Source organism: Argiope bruennichi, chromosome X1 (assembly GCF_947563725.1).
Source record: "Argiope bruennichi chromosome X1, qqArgBrue1.1, whole genome shotgun sequence".
Taxonomy (NCBI): Eukaryota; Metazoa; Arthropoda; class Arachnida; order Araneae; family Araneidae; genus Argiope; species Argiope bruennichi.
This window is the reverse complement of record NC_079162.1, coordinates 53,545,691-53,560,739: the sequence shown is the minus strand read 5'-3', so window position 1 is coordinate 53,560,739 and position 15,049 is coordinate 53,545,691. Positions and strand designations below refer to the sequence as shown.

General features: G+C 31.4%; 1 protein-coding gene across 1 annotated transcript in view; it reads right to left on the bottom strand.

Annotated features, from left to right (window-relative positions):
• The window catches only part of LOC129958804 (uncharacterized), a 269,909-nt gene that overhangs the window by 55,488 nt on the left and 199,372 nt on the right, over nt 1-15,049 (bottom strand). The window contains exons 55-56 of the mRNA XM_056071493.1: nt 4,869-4,920; nt 2,527-2,715 (exon numbers count right to left, since the gene is read on the bottom strand). Coding sequence (XP_055927468.1) covers nt 2,527-2,715; nt 4,869-4,920 — 241 coding nt within the window. The remainder of the gene's footprint in view (nt 1-2,526; nt 2,716-4,868; nt 4,921-15,049) is intronic.

Sequence of the window (15,049 nt, the reverse complement as noted above, 5' to 3'; positions counted from 1 at the left end):
AACTAGATCTTTTATTTATTTATTATTTTTTTGTTGTTGTTGTTTGGTTATTTTGTTCATCTGTTCTCAGATAGACTTCCAAGAATCGATTTTATTCAAAATTCAATAGAAATCTCCAAATTTGGTGTAAAGACCATATGCTATATTTTATCCATATACCTCAAAATGTTTTTGAGTAAACACACTCAGAGATAGAGATAATTCTAAAAATGAGTCACAGGAATCGTACATATGATTTTCTGAAGCGTCGAGATTCGCAAAACCTCGAATTCCAGAAAGTGAAAAATAAACCTTTCGATGTTTCTTCTACTTTTGAATAAAAGAGATCTATTAAAGCTAAAAATCAAAACAGGCAAATGACTGATTTTTACTGGTTGCTAACGTTTCAATTTACTTATATATATAAAAAAAAAGATTAGCGAATAGTCGATTCCAATAACAACTATATAAAAAAAAATTCAGTTTTAGAATAAATTTTCCTGATTCATCTTGATCTCTTTAAATTCCCTGACGATTCCGGGTTTTCTCTGTTTCTCAGCTAGCCACGTTAATTTTGGTAATTAAAAATGTTACAATTTAAATAATTTCCTTAAAAAATAATAGAAGTGCTACTGGGGGTGGGGGGTATTTATTAACAGAAAATTGAAAATATGTCGGGTTTTTATCAAAAGCATTAAAGGTTTTTCGTTTTATTTCGCTCTAATGTGTCAGCATCGCAACTGATATTGACTAACTTACTGATACGCAGATTCAAAATCACAGATTTATCCTATTTGCATGTGATTGAAGAAGATAACTCTGATCACTGTACATATAAATATATAATTGTGTATAATAATAACATACAAAGGTGTTCAAATAAAATGGTACGAAACGTCGTAACGTAACTGTTAACAAATTTGCCTATGCCGCTATGGGAGAAAGTAGCGAGACATCTAGAGGTGCGATTGGAGTATCCGGCGTAGATTAGAGCATACGCGGGCGCCCACATGCGCAGGAGAAAGATAAGGCTCTTATAAAGAGCGCCGTCCAATTGACGTGGCAGTGCATGTGACGGATGACGTTCACATTGTAAAATTCGACGATTGAGAAGCAGCGCGGCATTATCCGATTTCTGACAGCGGAAAGTGTTACACCGGCCGCTATTCATCGCCGGAAGATCACGGGAAGACCGTGTGTTAGACAAGTCAGTGAGAAAATAGAGTGCCCATTTTCGTGCAAGCCGTGAAAGTTTGGTTGATATTCCGAGCTCAGGCCAGGCAAACACAGTCACCACGGCCGATTTCATCGACATGGTGGACGACCTAGTGAGAAGTGAGCGGCGTGTCACATTACGAATGTTGGCGGTGAAGGTGAATGTCAGCGTTTGAACAGTGTGGACAATTGTTTACGACAGGTTGCGTTATCGAAAGGTATGCGCGCAGTGGGGTACCGAAGCAGCTGACCGACCAGCACAAGGAACTACGTATGGGGCTAGCACTTCAACATCTGTTTCGGTATCATGAAGACCCCGCTTTCCTGCAGCGGATAGTCACAGGTGATGAGAGCTGGTGCCATCATTACGAGCCAGACACAAAGCGGGACAGCATGCAGTGGAAGCATACGTTGTCACCTCTCATGAAAAAGTCCAAAGTCGTGGCGTCAGCAGGCAAGATGTTGCTGACCGTCTTTTTCGACGTCCAAGGTTCGCTACTTGTTGAATTCCTAGAGCACAGAAGAACCATTAACTCTGATGTATACTGTGAGACACTCCGAAGACTACTCTGGTCCATCAAGAACTAAAGACCGGGGCTACTCACGGAGGTTGTGGTTCTACTCCATGATAACGCGCGTCCACACATCTTCAGGGTCATACACGCAAAACTGACCAAGTTCAAGTGGGAGCAGCTCGACCATCCGCCCTACAGACCGGACATATCGCACTGTGATTTTCATGTGTTTGGTCCCCTGAAAAAACATTTGAAAGGGACGCGTTTCAACTCGGACGGCGAACTCAAGGAATTCTGTGTCTTGTCTTTGCCACAGGAATTCTGGGAACAAGGAATCATTCGGCTTGTTAATCAATGGGATCGTTGTGCTCAGGCATATGGTATATAGTTTTAATAATGTCTTCATTTATACCCACAATATCGCTTCGTACCTTTTCATTTGAACAACCCTTGTATAAATAAACATATAATAGTGGATCACCAATTGATGGGAAAAAGGTATTATGCCTGCTGTTTTCTTCCTTTAATGTTACAAAACGTTAGCATTTTACATTATAGTAAATTCCCTGGTTCTATTTTAAAAGCGACTCAATTATCATTGTGAGGATCTCTGAAGTTTTAAGAAAAATTAAATTAATCAATTTCAGTTAAAATTTCACAAGACATTACATTTTTGCAAATCATGTAACGATTATATATATATATTCAAATCCATGGTATGAATCCACAAAAAATTGCTGAGACACAATTTGGGAGTCTTTTTTTTTAAAGCAAAATGTATTTGAAAAAAAAAAAAAAAAAAATGTTGATTACTTACTTGCAATAAAGGTAAGTGGTTTGGAGTGAAAAGGCATGGAGACAAAGATTTCACTTCTTTTATACAAAGATCTGAAAACTCGGTTACTGTTCTATAAATCTCAGGGAGTGGTACGATATTTTCTTGAAATGCCCAATACAAATACTTGTATTTTTTCAAAACCTCATTTTCAATTAAAACTTCTTGTTCCTATTAAAAAATATACAAATGATAAAACTAAAAAAAAAATCTTTAAGAAATATACAATTATTTTAATATTTAAATTGAAAAATTCAAGGCTTTTTTTTCTCAAGATTTAACTAATTAACTAACAAATAACTAATTAAAACCATATATAATTAACAAATTAATTTATCAAATAGCAAATTTAAAAATATGAATAACAGTCGAATAATGTTATTGTGATAATATGGAAAATTGCATTATTATTTGAGTAAATTTCACATCAATATAACTGTCACCATTAACTCTAAATCTTAAGATAAATATAAAAAACCAATGTTTCTTCAAAACAAAATCCAGAATTCTTTTTAAAAAATCTTAACCCAATATTGTATAGAAAATAACTTTTGGAGTTAATAAGTATAAATTAATTATCGTTTCATCACAACCACTCTTTTTAGAATAGTAAAATATGAACAGAAAAATGTTGATACAAATTGTATGACAATTACCCATTATTTTATTGGCTTTTCCAACAAAATAGGGTTAATCTTAACATATGAATGCACCTTTTGCATAAATGAATTATATTTCAGATACAAATGCGATTTTGCAAATTATTGTTTTCATGATCTAGGAAATAATCTCAAGATCTCTCCCCAACCCCAGCTTCTACTGCTTGTGCTCATATTCTCTCATAGTCAAGCCTAGCAATAACAAGCCTAAATCTAGCAAAGTGCTATCGCGTCATTTAATTTTAACTGCTCCCTCTCCTCATAATAGAGATATTCTGAATTTTTGAAAATTTTATATTACAATAATGAGAATGAAAGATATACATAGACATTATGAAGTCATTTTCTAATTAAAAATCAGTGCATTATAAAGGTAGTGTTAATAAATATTGAGTTTGTGTAGTAGTAAATATAGTGTTTATGCTTGTTTCAATTATATTTGTAATTGAAAGACTGTCTTTGATGAAAATGAATGAATGAAATGTTATTCATTAAGACAAATTATCAATAGTCGGCAAGAAAAGACAATCCTAGCACAGAGCCCAAGTTCTTTTTCGGTGGCCTTTATGCAAGTACACTTTGGTTACCAAGAACACAAAAATTATGTCTAACCTAACCAACGAATTAAAGAATGGATCACCTAGTTTTCACATTACTTCTCCTTATTAAATGGTGAATATTACATGCAAATATTATAGTTGTGGGTATGGTAGGGGTAAAAATAGGCAAGGAACAGAAAATTATCATAATAAAAAAATAAAAAAAACATAAAACTCATAAAAAATTATGTTTAAAATTTAATTTTTTTATATCAAATAATACTTGAAACAACGAAACTAATTTTGACGTTAAAAATTTGTTTTTGAAGTTTCAATTAATTTGACTTAAATAATTTAGATCAATAAAGTAGCAATACAAGCCTATGTTGGGGCAAATGCTGCATGGTCTAATAAGTTAATACTCAGGGAGTCTGCAATCTGCACCATACAAATATCTCTAAGCACACCATGATTGTTAATGCTATTTCTGTGCTAATAGCATTTGTTCTTATCCTTCATTTCTACACCGCTGAAAAAAGTGCAACAAGTAACAACTATAGGTTTTGTAAAATTATTAGAAATTAAGAGAGAGAGAGAGAGAGAAATGACAAAAGAAAAAAGGATCCTATACATGCAGCAATACGAATACCAAGTTTAATTCTACATAATAGTTTCATGCATTTGCTTCATCTTATCACTAACATATAAAAAATATCTAACCTAATCAAACACATATTTATTTGCCATCGCAAAATGCTGAATTTGTTCTACTTTGGATAGATATGACTATTTTGATTCAACAGAAACTAAAGAATAACTACCAAAACTGATTTCACCCAGGACAAACATCTGAACTTGGTTTTCTATATAAACTATATGTTATATAGTTTTTTTTATATATAAAATTAATGATTCAAAAGAAAAGATTTATACAATTACTTCCATATACTAAGATTTAAAAAAAAAGACGCATGAGAAACGTAAAAATTTTTGGGAATTCAAATTTATCAAATATCTTCAAATCAAACTGAATGTCCACATCACAGAAAATTAAAAGTTTACAACATGATTATAATCAAACTATATCCACAAAAAAGGATGGTTGAAAAGACATATTTCAACTTACCCATGTATCTTCTTTTTCTACTCTATCCCAATTTTGTAATACTTTTATACATCTATTGAATGAAAAAAGTAAATCATTTTTTCTTTAGCATCACATCTTTTTAAAGTACAATGAAGACAAATCAAGTTATAGATAACAACCAAATTAATTAATGTAATATATATAACACCTTAAAATTTTTTCATGGATCTTATTATTTATTATATTGAATTATACATCAGAACGAAGTTTACATTTTTTAAATATAACACTATTTTAAAAGTTATATTAAAAAAAAACACACACACACACAGCGAAATTGTAACTGTAAAATATTTTGCCAAAGTCAGTAAAATAGCACGCAGAAATGACCAAACACACATAAAAAAGACCCAAATATTTAAAATGTTTCAAGAAACATAAATTACACATTAATTAATTTTCCATATCAATAAAACACATAAAATTCAACTTTTCTTATAGTATGATAACATTTTTATAAAAAGGTACATATACAGTGAAAATGAATTAAACACCTTCTTATCAATAAAAGTCATTATGTGTCATACTGTATATATATGTTCCACATGTTCTAAAGTATTGAGCCGGTTTCAACCAAAATTTGTACATTTGTTCATTTAGACAAAACAAAGACTAATATCAGCTTTTCAAAGTGAAAATTGAAATAAATACTCAATTAAGATAATAACTGAAATGCTATCCTTTTCTATAGTAATTACAGAAAAAATATTTTAATACCACCCTATAAGTCAAAATTTTATCATTTCAGTTATATCAGCTTCATTTTTCCTCAATATTTTTTTCCGTCACTTATTAATTAAAAAAATATATATATGCAAAAAAATTAACGTAACTTTAAATTATTCTATCGTTATTTTTTTTAAATACTTTTATTTTAATACTGCTAAATTTTAATTTATTTCAATGCACTGCTTTAATAATGTCTAAAAGTAAGCACAAGTCAATCAATGAAACAAAAGCGAAAAAAATCTAAAGATCTTGCAAATAAGTGAAAGAGATGTACATCAAATAGCAGCCATTTCAGATTGTGAGAAATTAACCGTTTTTGCCTTTCTTCCATAAAAATTTTTGGGAAAATAAATTCAAAAAATTATATTATCATAAAATTAAAATTCTTAGTAAAATTTATTTTTTTCGATGATGCCAATTTCATTTTTGTGTATTTTTTTTCAATTCTGGTTAATTTTTTTAAAAAATTTAACATTAAAACTTCGAACATTATTACAACATTTACATGAACATTACAACATTAAGATTTTGAACTAAACGCCTACCATAACTTTTTGAAAATACTTCTTTAATATTTTATACAAAAAGAGTTTCTATATTAAAAACATTGTTCATGAAAAGATTATATTCTCAAGCAACGTTGAGTATATAAGCTAATATTTTTTTTTAAATCATTTTTAATTGAAAACAATTAACAATTTACAGCCTACTTTTGTATTGCTTCAGAAAGTATATTTCAAAATTCAATGCTGATGTAAAACTTTAAAAGAAATATTAAAAATAAAACAATAATAATAGCACAGCAATTTCGTCTATTCATTTTTTTTTTTTTTTTAATATTAGTGAAATCAATTCTATGCTAGCTTCCTTTGGCAACTAGGGCATTCTGAAACTAGGATTACTTGTTGAATCAGATATAACTTAAAACTCGTGCATATCTTGATCTTCGTTATTCATTTAGTAAAGTTTTATTACACTTTAAATTTGAATAAACATTTAAAATATACTATTTTAGATACTTTACATTTATTCTGTTCATGGGATACAAACAAGTTCATAATGAGGTTATCTTGCATTACATTACAATCATATAAAAAATACTACCTTATTCCTTATTCCTGCTATGATTTTTACATTTATTTTTCACCAATATAACTTGTAACATATTTCCAAATATGGATAACGTAACTGAAAATGGATTTCATTACTCAATATCCTTAACAGAAAAATAATTAACATAGCTTTTCCTATAGTTTCACCGTGGATTGCTTTTCACTAAGAAAGTTCTAAAGATGGCACAAATTATTTTAATTAAAATAACTCAATATATATTAAAAAGTCACATTTATGTTTATATAACAGGAAATACAATTACTACAGTTTTAATTATATAAGAGAATAAATTGAATAATTCACTATGTTTTGCCACATTACAATTTTAGAATATGAAACACTGAACTTTCTAGAAATGTTCTTATATCTCGAGAATGAATCTTCACAAAGGCTCCAGGCTTGGCATCTCCCAAACAGAGGCGGCGGCAGAGATTTGCCGACGGAGGGGGGGGGGCAAGACAAATCCGACAGGGGGGCAAGCACAATTTCTCTAATTTGGCTCCAAAATAACTCATAATAATTAATGTTACATTTAATTTTAAAAAAATTAAGTATTATTTAACTTCTTTTTTTATTCAGATGCTCATCCTTTCTTTCATTGTTAAAACTTTACAAAGGTATTTGTAAAAAAATATTCTCAGTTTCTTTTACTAACCATCAAAAAATTGTCGATATTTGAGCCTGTTTCTTTATGAGACTCTTGAAATTTAATTTCTCTGAGATATAATTTTAGGAAAAATATAGTCATATTTTTACTAGATTGTAGTATATAAACACAGATTGCAACGGAATGACGTATCATGCCAAATGAACAAATGCATACTCTTGCTATCTAATATCAAAAGCTATATAAAATGATCGCTGAAACAAAAAGTTTTATAAAAGAAACTTTTTTAGAAATCCAGAATAATAAATAAAAAATATTCGATGTTTTCGACAAAAACCGACTTTTTTGCGTAGTCCCCTACCTAAAATATTTGTTAAGTAAGGATTGCAACAACGATCAGGAATTAAGATATGCTCCGAATCAAAGGAGAATAAATACGCGTACTCAACAAAAATTTACTACATTTCGGACACTAACAATATAGAATGCGGAAAAGATACAATGATGTTGTTTTTAAGAAGGCCGGAGAAAATATTTTGTAAATATATGTACAAACTTACTATTTTATGCAAGATATGAAAAATGGACTACTTAAACGTTAGATCCCTCTTGTATTTTTCTATATATATTTAGGCATAAAAACCAATGTATTTTATTAAAAAAAAACAATTAAATCTTGAACATGAATTCACCTATCTTCATTTTTAAGCATGCGTTCTTATGGTTAAGTACTTTCTTAATTCGAAGTTATTTCAAGTCTATATTCCTCATAAAGGTGAGTTTTATCCCCTCAATTGCATGCACTGGTTTTTCTTAATCCCTTCGTATACAATGGCGAGTCTAACCCGCGTATGGAATTATTTAATTTTTAATTTTAAATCTACAATTAAGTGAAATTATTAAGTAATTTAAAATGCAAAAATCACTTGAAAACACATCATTACCTAAAATTGTACCCTTATATTATTCTAGGGATTAAATTGTCCCAAATAAGATTTGCCATCTAATTAGGAAGTTAAGTAAATTCTTATGTCAAGGGGTTAATGTGTTATTTATGAATATTCTATGAATAACTATTTTAAGGTATCCGAACACGTTCGGAGCACTTTTTTAGAAAAACATGGTGCAGGCATACTTTAATCATATTTCTAGGTTTAACACCATTCAAAATTAGTAATAGGATAACAAAATTTGAAATAAACATTAAATTTTTTGAAAATTGATATTTTATAGCATAAATTTAAGCAAATTCTTCACAAATTTCAAATTTGCTACACCAAAAACTGTTACTCTTATAAAAACAAAATTTATACTAAAATAAACTACATAGTTTCCTCTAGGGAATGAACTACAATCATATGATTATAATAATAAATAAAATTTTTAGAAACAATCGAAGATTTATCATGAAATTTTTAGTCAATTTATGACATTATTCAAACAATAAGCTATAAATTAAAAACTATTCACCCAAATTCTTTTAGTTCATTCCCTAGAAAATAGTATAAAGACAAAGTGTACCAAATTTCATAGTAATGTGATAATTATATTTTGAGTTATTTGATTTGGAGTGAGCAAAAAATAAGTAAAAACCAGTTTTGAGAAAAATGCATTTAAAGTTTACAATAACATGTTTTTATAATAAATTATGAGTGTACATACTTAAAATTCGCCACATTTATAAGTTACACCTTCTTCCTTCTCAGCTTTTAACAATTTTCCCTTTTTAATCATTTTTTTTTCTGGCAGTTTATGCCTTTGGCAGTGAATGCCGTCTAGATTCAGTTATTCTGTCTTTGTCGAGCTCAGCAAATGCTCTAACTGCATTTTCACTAGGATGCACTCCAACAGCCTTAAGGATATTCAGTAATCCCATAAAACCTTTGTTAAAATGTATTACTGACATAAATGCCCCTAATCTGAGGGTCTGGAGCTCAACAAAGACATCTTTGAGTAAGAATTTCCACAAAGCACCATTGAAGCTCTCATTGGCATTTTGTGTTTTCCCGTGTAAACATTTTTCTAACAGTTTTTTATCACATAGTTTCATGTATTCTTTTTTCACAATATTCAAAATATTTTGGGGTAGTCCCTTTGACTTTTCGGTTTAATTTAATCCATTATATGCAGCTCTCTGAAATTTGCACCAGCTGTTGGGTCGAGTTGGTCATTGGCCATGCATAGGCTGTTTTGCACTTGAGCAGCAATGAAAAAAGGATGCAATCACTGCACTTTGCATTTCTTGTAAATTGTTTACATTACTACAATTGCAATACCGTAGTAATTTTGCAGTTTGTCAATAAATACATCAGTCAGTTTCCCCTTACCTCCAAGACCTTTATGTGTCATTTTGAATTCTCTAAGTCTTGAACCGACTCGTTTTTGAATATGGCCAACGCATTCATACTTTTTAACACTGTTTTTACCATATATATCTTCTATTGCATCATATCCTTTCGAATCACCATCGCCATAAAAGCCAACATAATGTAGATTTCTCATTTGGGTCGATCTTTCAAAAATGCGGTACACACCTACTGGCTCCATGGCACCTGATGATCCAATATGTTTTGAACATTTTAGGGAGTGATTTTCATCATCTGTTGTTCTGCACAACCTACACACTTTAGACATCACTTCAATGTCCAACACCTTTCCAAAATCAACAGATATGATTGACACACATCCATTTAAAGAACTGTACCCTCGACGTTGCCAAGTTCCATCGACTGACACACCACACTCAACAATTTCATCTGGATTTTTATTTTTTCTTATTCAGCCTCATTCATGGTTTTACTTGAAAAATCAGCAGCAGCACACTCTATTTTCTTTTCAAGATATCTGAAACAAGTTTTGGATGGAGCAATTATACTCATAGCTGAGCACAATTTTTTTGCTGCAGAATGTCCTTGCCCTATGAGTCTCAAACCAAAAACAAAAGCTGTATTTATGTTATGCATTTTGTTCACTTTCTCAGATGAGCAAAAAGATACTATAAAATCACAATTCTGACATTTTATAGACATATTTGCAGCTAACCTAAACACAGACTCTTTAACCAGGCCTACACCATTTGTGAAACACACAGGGCAACATAAACATGATACAATATCAGATAGAATATCCAGATTGAAAGTCACATTTTCCTGTTTATTACCAGAAATTGAAGCGTCATTCTAATTATCTATCGTAGACAAAACACTCTGAAGCTTTACTTCACTCACTGTTTGGATAGCTTGATCAGCAATTTTGCTGCTCTTCTTATTAGCACTATTTGTAAATCTATTTCCATTAAATTTACGCTTACGAGAAGAGATTCGGTTCTTATTACTTCCCATAACTACAAATTATTCAAAGATAATAAACTATATGAAAAGAACACAAGTTTTTAAAAATATATATTGTAAACATAGGCAGTGATAACAAGTAAACAATAAATTGTTGCCAAATTTTTTAAGTAATTCTGCGTTGCCACAAAATTTCCAAAAGTGTCATTAGTTTCATTACTTCATTAACTATATTCATATAAAAACTATATTCAAAATTAAATTTGTGTTTATACAAATTTTTGACATATCTCTGTCCCTTTACATCGGTACTTCCGGTTATTTAAATGTCCACTTCCGGTTTACCGATCATAGCGAAAATATTAATATCTTGACTTCTAATTAACGTAGGGACAAAAGTAAACCTATTTTGGATAGCTTAAAAACTAGTCTATCCAATAATAGGATTTTTTAAACATGTCATTTTTTGAGAAAATTGACCTTTTTAACATGTTCGGATACCTTAATCATCTTTTTATCAAGATATCTTTATTCAAAGTCTATTAAAAATTTAGAAGCATCTATAATTATATAGTTTTTGCCAGGAATAGTAATTGAAAGAAAAGTATATATAAACGATACGTTCCCCGATTATACAGGGTGTTTCATAAATGATGGGAGTAACTTGAAGGGTTGATAGTACACATCAAGACGAGTAATAGTAAATAGGAAACCAAGTGTTCCAAACGTCTTCCGAAGGAGATAGGCGCCATCAAAGTTTAGGGCCCTACATTTCAAATGATGATAAAAAACAGAAAAATGGATCGATTCATTTGCGGTTTTCGCTAAAATCATTCTTTAAATTAGTATTTTCTTAAAAAAAAGTTTTAAAGACAAAGTTTAAAAAATGCCGATAGAGGGCGCTCTAGACTTTGGAGTAGCGAACAACTACTATTTTTTTTTTATTTTGTTAAATGTTTACTAAAGCTTAGACTTTAACTTAAATTTTGAGCGCAAAATTGAAACCATCGGGAGCGGTTAAGTGGCGCAAATGTAACCGCGTTCAGGGGGTTAAATTTTAAACGTTGTATCTAATGAGCAAAATAATAAATGTTGAAGCAAACTTTAATAGGTGATAGTGAAACACCAAAACAAACAAAATTCATCAAAGAAATCATAGTCGTAATTTTAACCCGAAGGTGATAGAGGGAGCTGAAAGATATTTCGTTTTAAGAGACAAAAAAGAAAACAAAGAACATTTACGTTATAAAAAAAGTTTAATTATAAATGATTACAATAGCTGTTCGAAACACTGACCATTAGAGGCGATGCATGCGGTACAACGGCAAAGAAGGGATTCACGAACCCTCTGAAACATGCCAGGAGTATCGCGCATCTCCCCTGCAGCGGCCGAAAGTCTGGAGACGAGTTTTTCTGCAGATTCGATAGGAGTCTCATACATAAGACTCTTCAGGTGCCCCCACAAAAAGAAATCCAGGCATGAAAGATCGGGCGATCGCGCTGGCCAAGGAACAGGACCACATCGCCCAATCCATTGATTTGGAAAGGTTGCGTTTAGATAATTTCGCACCTCTGGCGCATAATGAGCTGGTCCTCCATCCTGCTGGAACCACATTACTCGCCGGATACGAGGGGGAACATCTGTCTTCATTTCTGGCAGCAACTGTTGCAGAAAGGTAAAATATTTTTTTCCACCCAGGCGTTCTGGCAGAAGATAAGGTCCAAGTAGATGGTCATCAATTATTCCTGCCCAAACATTTATGGAAAATCGTCGCTGATATGCATGAGTAGAAGATGCATGTGGATTTACATCTGCCCATTGGTGGGAATTGTGGGTGTTAAATATACCCTCACGTGTAAATGTACATTCATCTGTAAAAAGCACAGTTGCACCAGAATCGGGATTTAGGGTGTTTTCTATAGATACCAGCCAGCAAAATCCATTCGACGAGGAAAATCCTTTTGAGTCAGTTCCTGGACTCGTTGGACATGAAAAGGATGCATACTTTCATCCTTTAGTACTCGCCATGTCGTGGAGGGTGATACTTCAATTTGACTAGTCACTGCTCGTGTGCTTGTATTTGGATGATCAGCCACCATATCCAGAATTTTTTCTTCCACAGCAACCGTTCTGTTAAACTTCGCACAGCCTGCATTTGAACGTGCACCAAAAAAGGATCCTGTCTCATACAACTGTCTGTGCAAGCGCACAAATATTTTATCATAGGGCAAACGCCTCTTGGGAAACTTTTCTCCGTACAATCGTCGCGCCTCTGCACTATTACCATTTGCAGTTCCGTAGATGAAGTGCATATCAGCCTTTTCTTGATTAGTGAAGGGCAACATCTTTCGTTACGTTTCTACCGTGATTTACACTTGCACACTCGGGTCAGTGGCTTTTATCTTAATAACAAATTGCATATGCGTTCTTCTTCTTCCCCATACCACAATTTCATGTTCTTCTTCCAGAAACTTGCAGCAATAACGCTTGCATGGATAAAATTTGAAGATGTTATAACACGTTTGCGTTTGAATTCAAATCATGCATTTTCTAATGAAAGTTGATTGTTTTGGTGTTTTACTATCACCTATTAAAGTTTGCTTTATCATTTATTATTTTGCTCATTAGATACAACGTTTAAAATTTAACCCCCTGAACGCGGTTAAATTTGCGCTACTTAACCGCTCCCGATGGTTTCAATTTTGCGCTCAAAATTTAAGTCTAAGCTTTAGTAAACATTTAACAAAATAAAAAAATACTGGTAAAAAGTAGTTGTTCGGTACTCCAAAGTCTAGAGTGTCCTCTATCAGCATTTTTTAAACTTTGTCTTTAAAAATATTTTTTAAAGAAAATACCAATTTAAAGAATGATTTTAGCGAAAACCGCAAATGAATCGATCCATTTTTCCGTTTTTTATCATCATTTGAAATTTAGGGCCCTAAACTTTGATGGCGCCTATCTCCTTCGGAAGACGTTTGGGACACTTGGTTTCCTATTTACTGTTACTCGTCTTGATGTGTACCATCACCCCTTAAAGTTACTCCCATCATTTATGAAACACCCTGTATATAATATTGAATAGAGAATCTGAAGAATTTAGGTAGTAATTTATTTAACAAATTTAGTGCATACTTGGATAAACTCTTTTAGTGTAGCTAAAAAGCTACCATACCACAAATTTTTTTTTTTGTCGTCAACTTCAGTTTGTAATATTTCTTTAGGGTAATAATTGTACAATGATAAATTAGATTGCAAAAGAAAACAGATATTTTACTGTTAAATAAACTTAATTTACTATTATACAATTTATTTACTGTATGATTTATAATGAATTCTCATTAGCATGCATATGCACAAGAATGTCAAACGAAAAGAGTGTTTAATTAAATTTAATTTAACTATTAACTATATTTTAGTCAGAAAATTCTCATAGTGAAATGAATAAAATAAATTTATCAATTCTTTACCGATTAAGTAACAATTATATGAATAAGACGACGATTAATTTTAGAACTTGGATTTGAATTATAGAAAACAACTCCATCATCCTATTCATGAATAATATAAAAGCACCAACTTCTCTATTAATTCCACTGACAAGTAATCGAAGTGCCCGATGAAAACAATTTTTTCCCGTAATTTATGATAAAATCTTAACCGAAGGACAAACATTAGTTGGAAAAAAAGTGACATCTTATTCATTTGCTAGATTATTGATTATTCTGCTAAATTTATAAATTATATGCTGAATGAACATTATGACATTTAAATAAAATGACTGAGAATTTGGACTTGTCGTCATCCATTCGCATTGAATTCTTTGTCGACTGATCAAAATTTTTTGACAAATTGCGACATGTCTTATGTTTTATTCACATATCGTCTTGTCGGTTATATTGCCGAAAGTAGTGCAAATTAAAAGATTGATGAACGACATTTGAATCAAATGTCTGAAAATCTGTGGATATATTCTATATTCATCACATTTAGTTCATAGTCACCCAAAAGTGATCGGCAGAATATGGAATCTTATTCACTTGTTGGATATATTGCCAAATCTAGTGCAAATTATAAGCTAAGCGAATGACATTTCAATGAAACTTCTGAAAATCTGCAGATTTAACATCTTCGGCATTGAATTCACAGTCGACCGACCAAAAATTGCTAGCAAAATGAGAATATCAACTTGTCGATATCTTATTCACTTGTTACTTTGTCGGTTATATTGTCAAAATTAGTACAAATTATAAGCTTAATGAAAGACATTTGATGATGAATTTCAGATGTCTGATAATCTACGAACATAACGTCTTCGCCATCCATTGCATTCAGTTCTTAGTTCAACTATCAAAAATTGTCCGCAAAATATGGCATATTACTGACCTACTGCCCTATCGATTATTTTGCCAAATATAGCCAA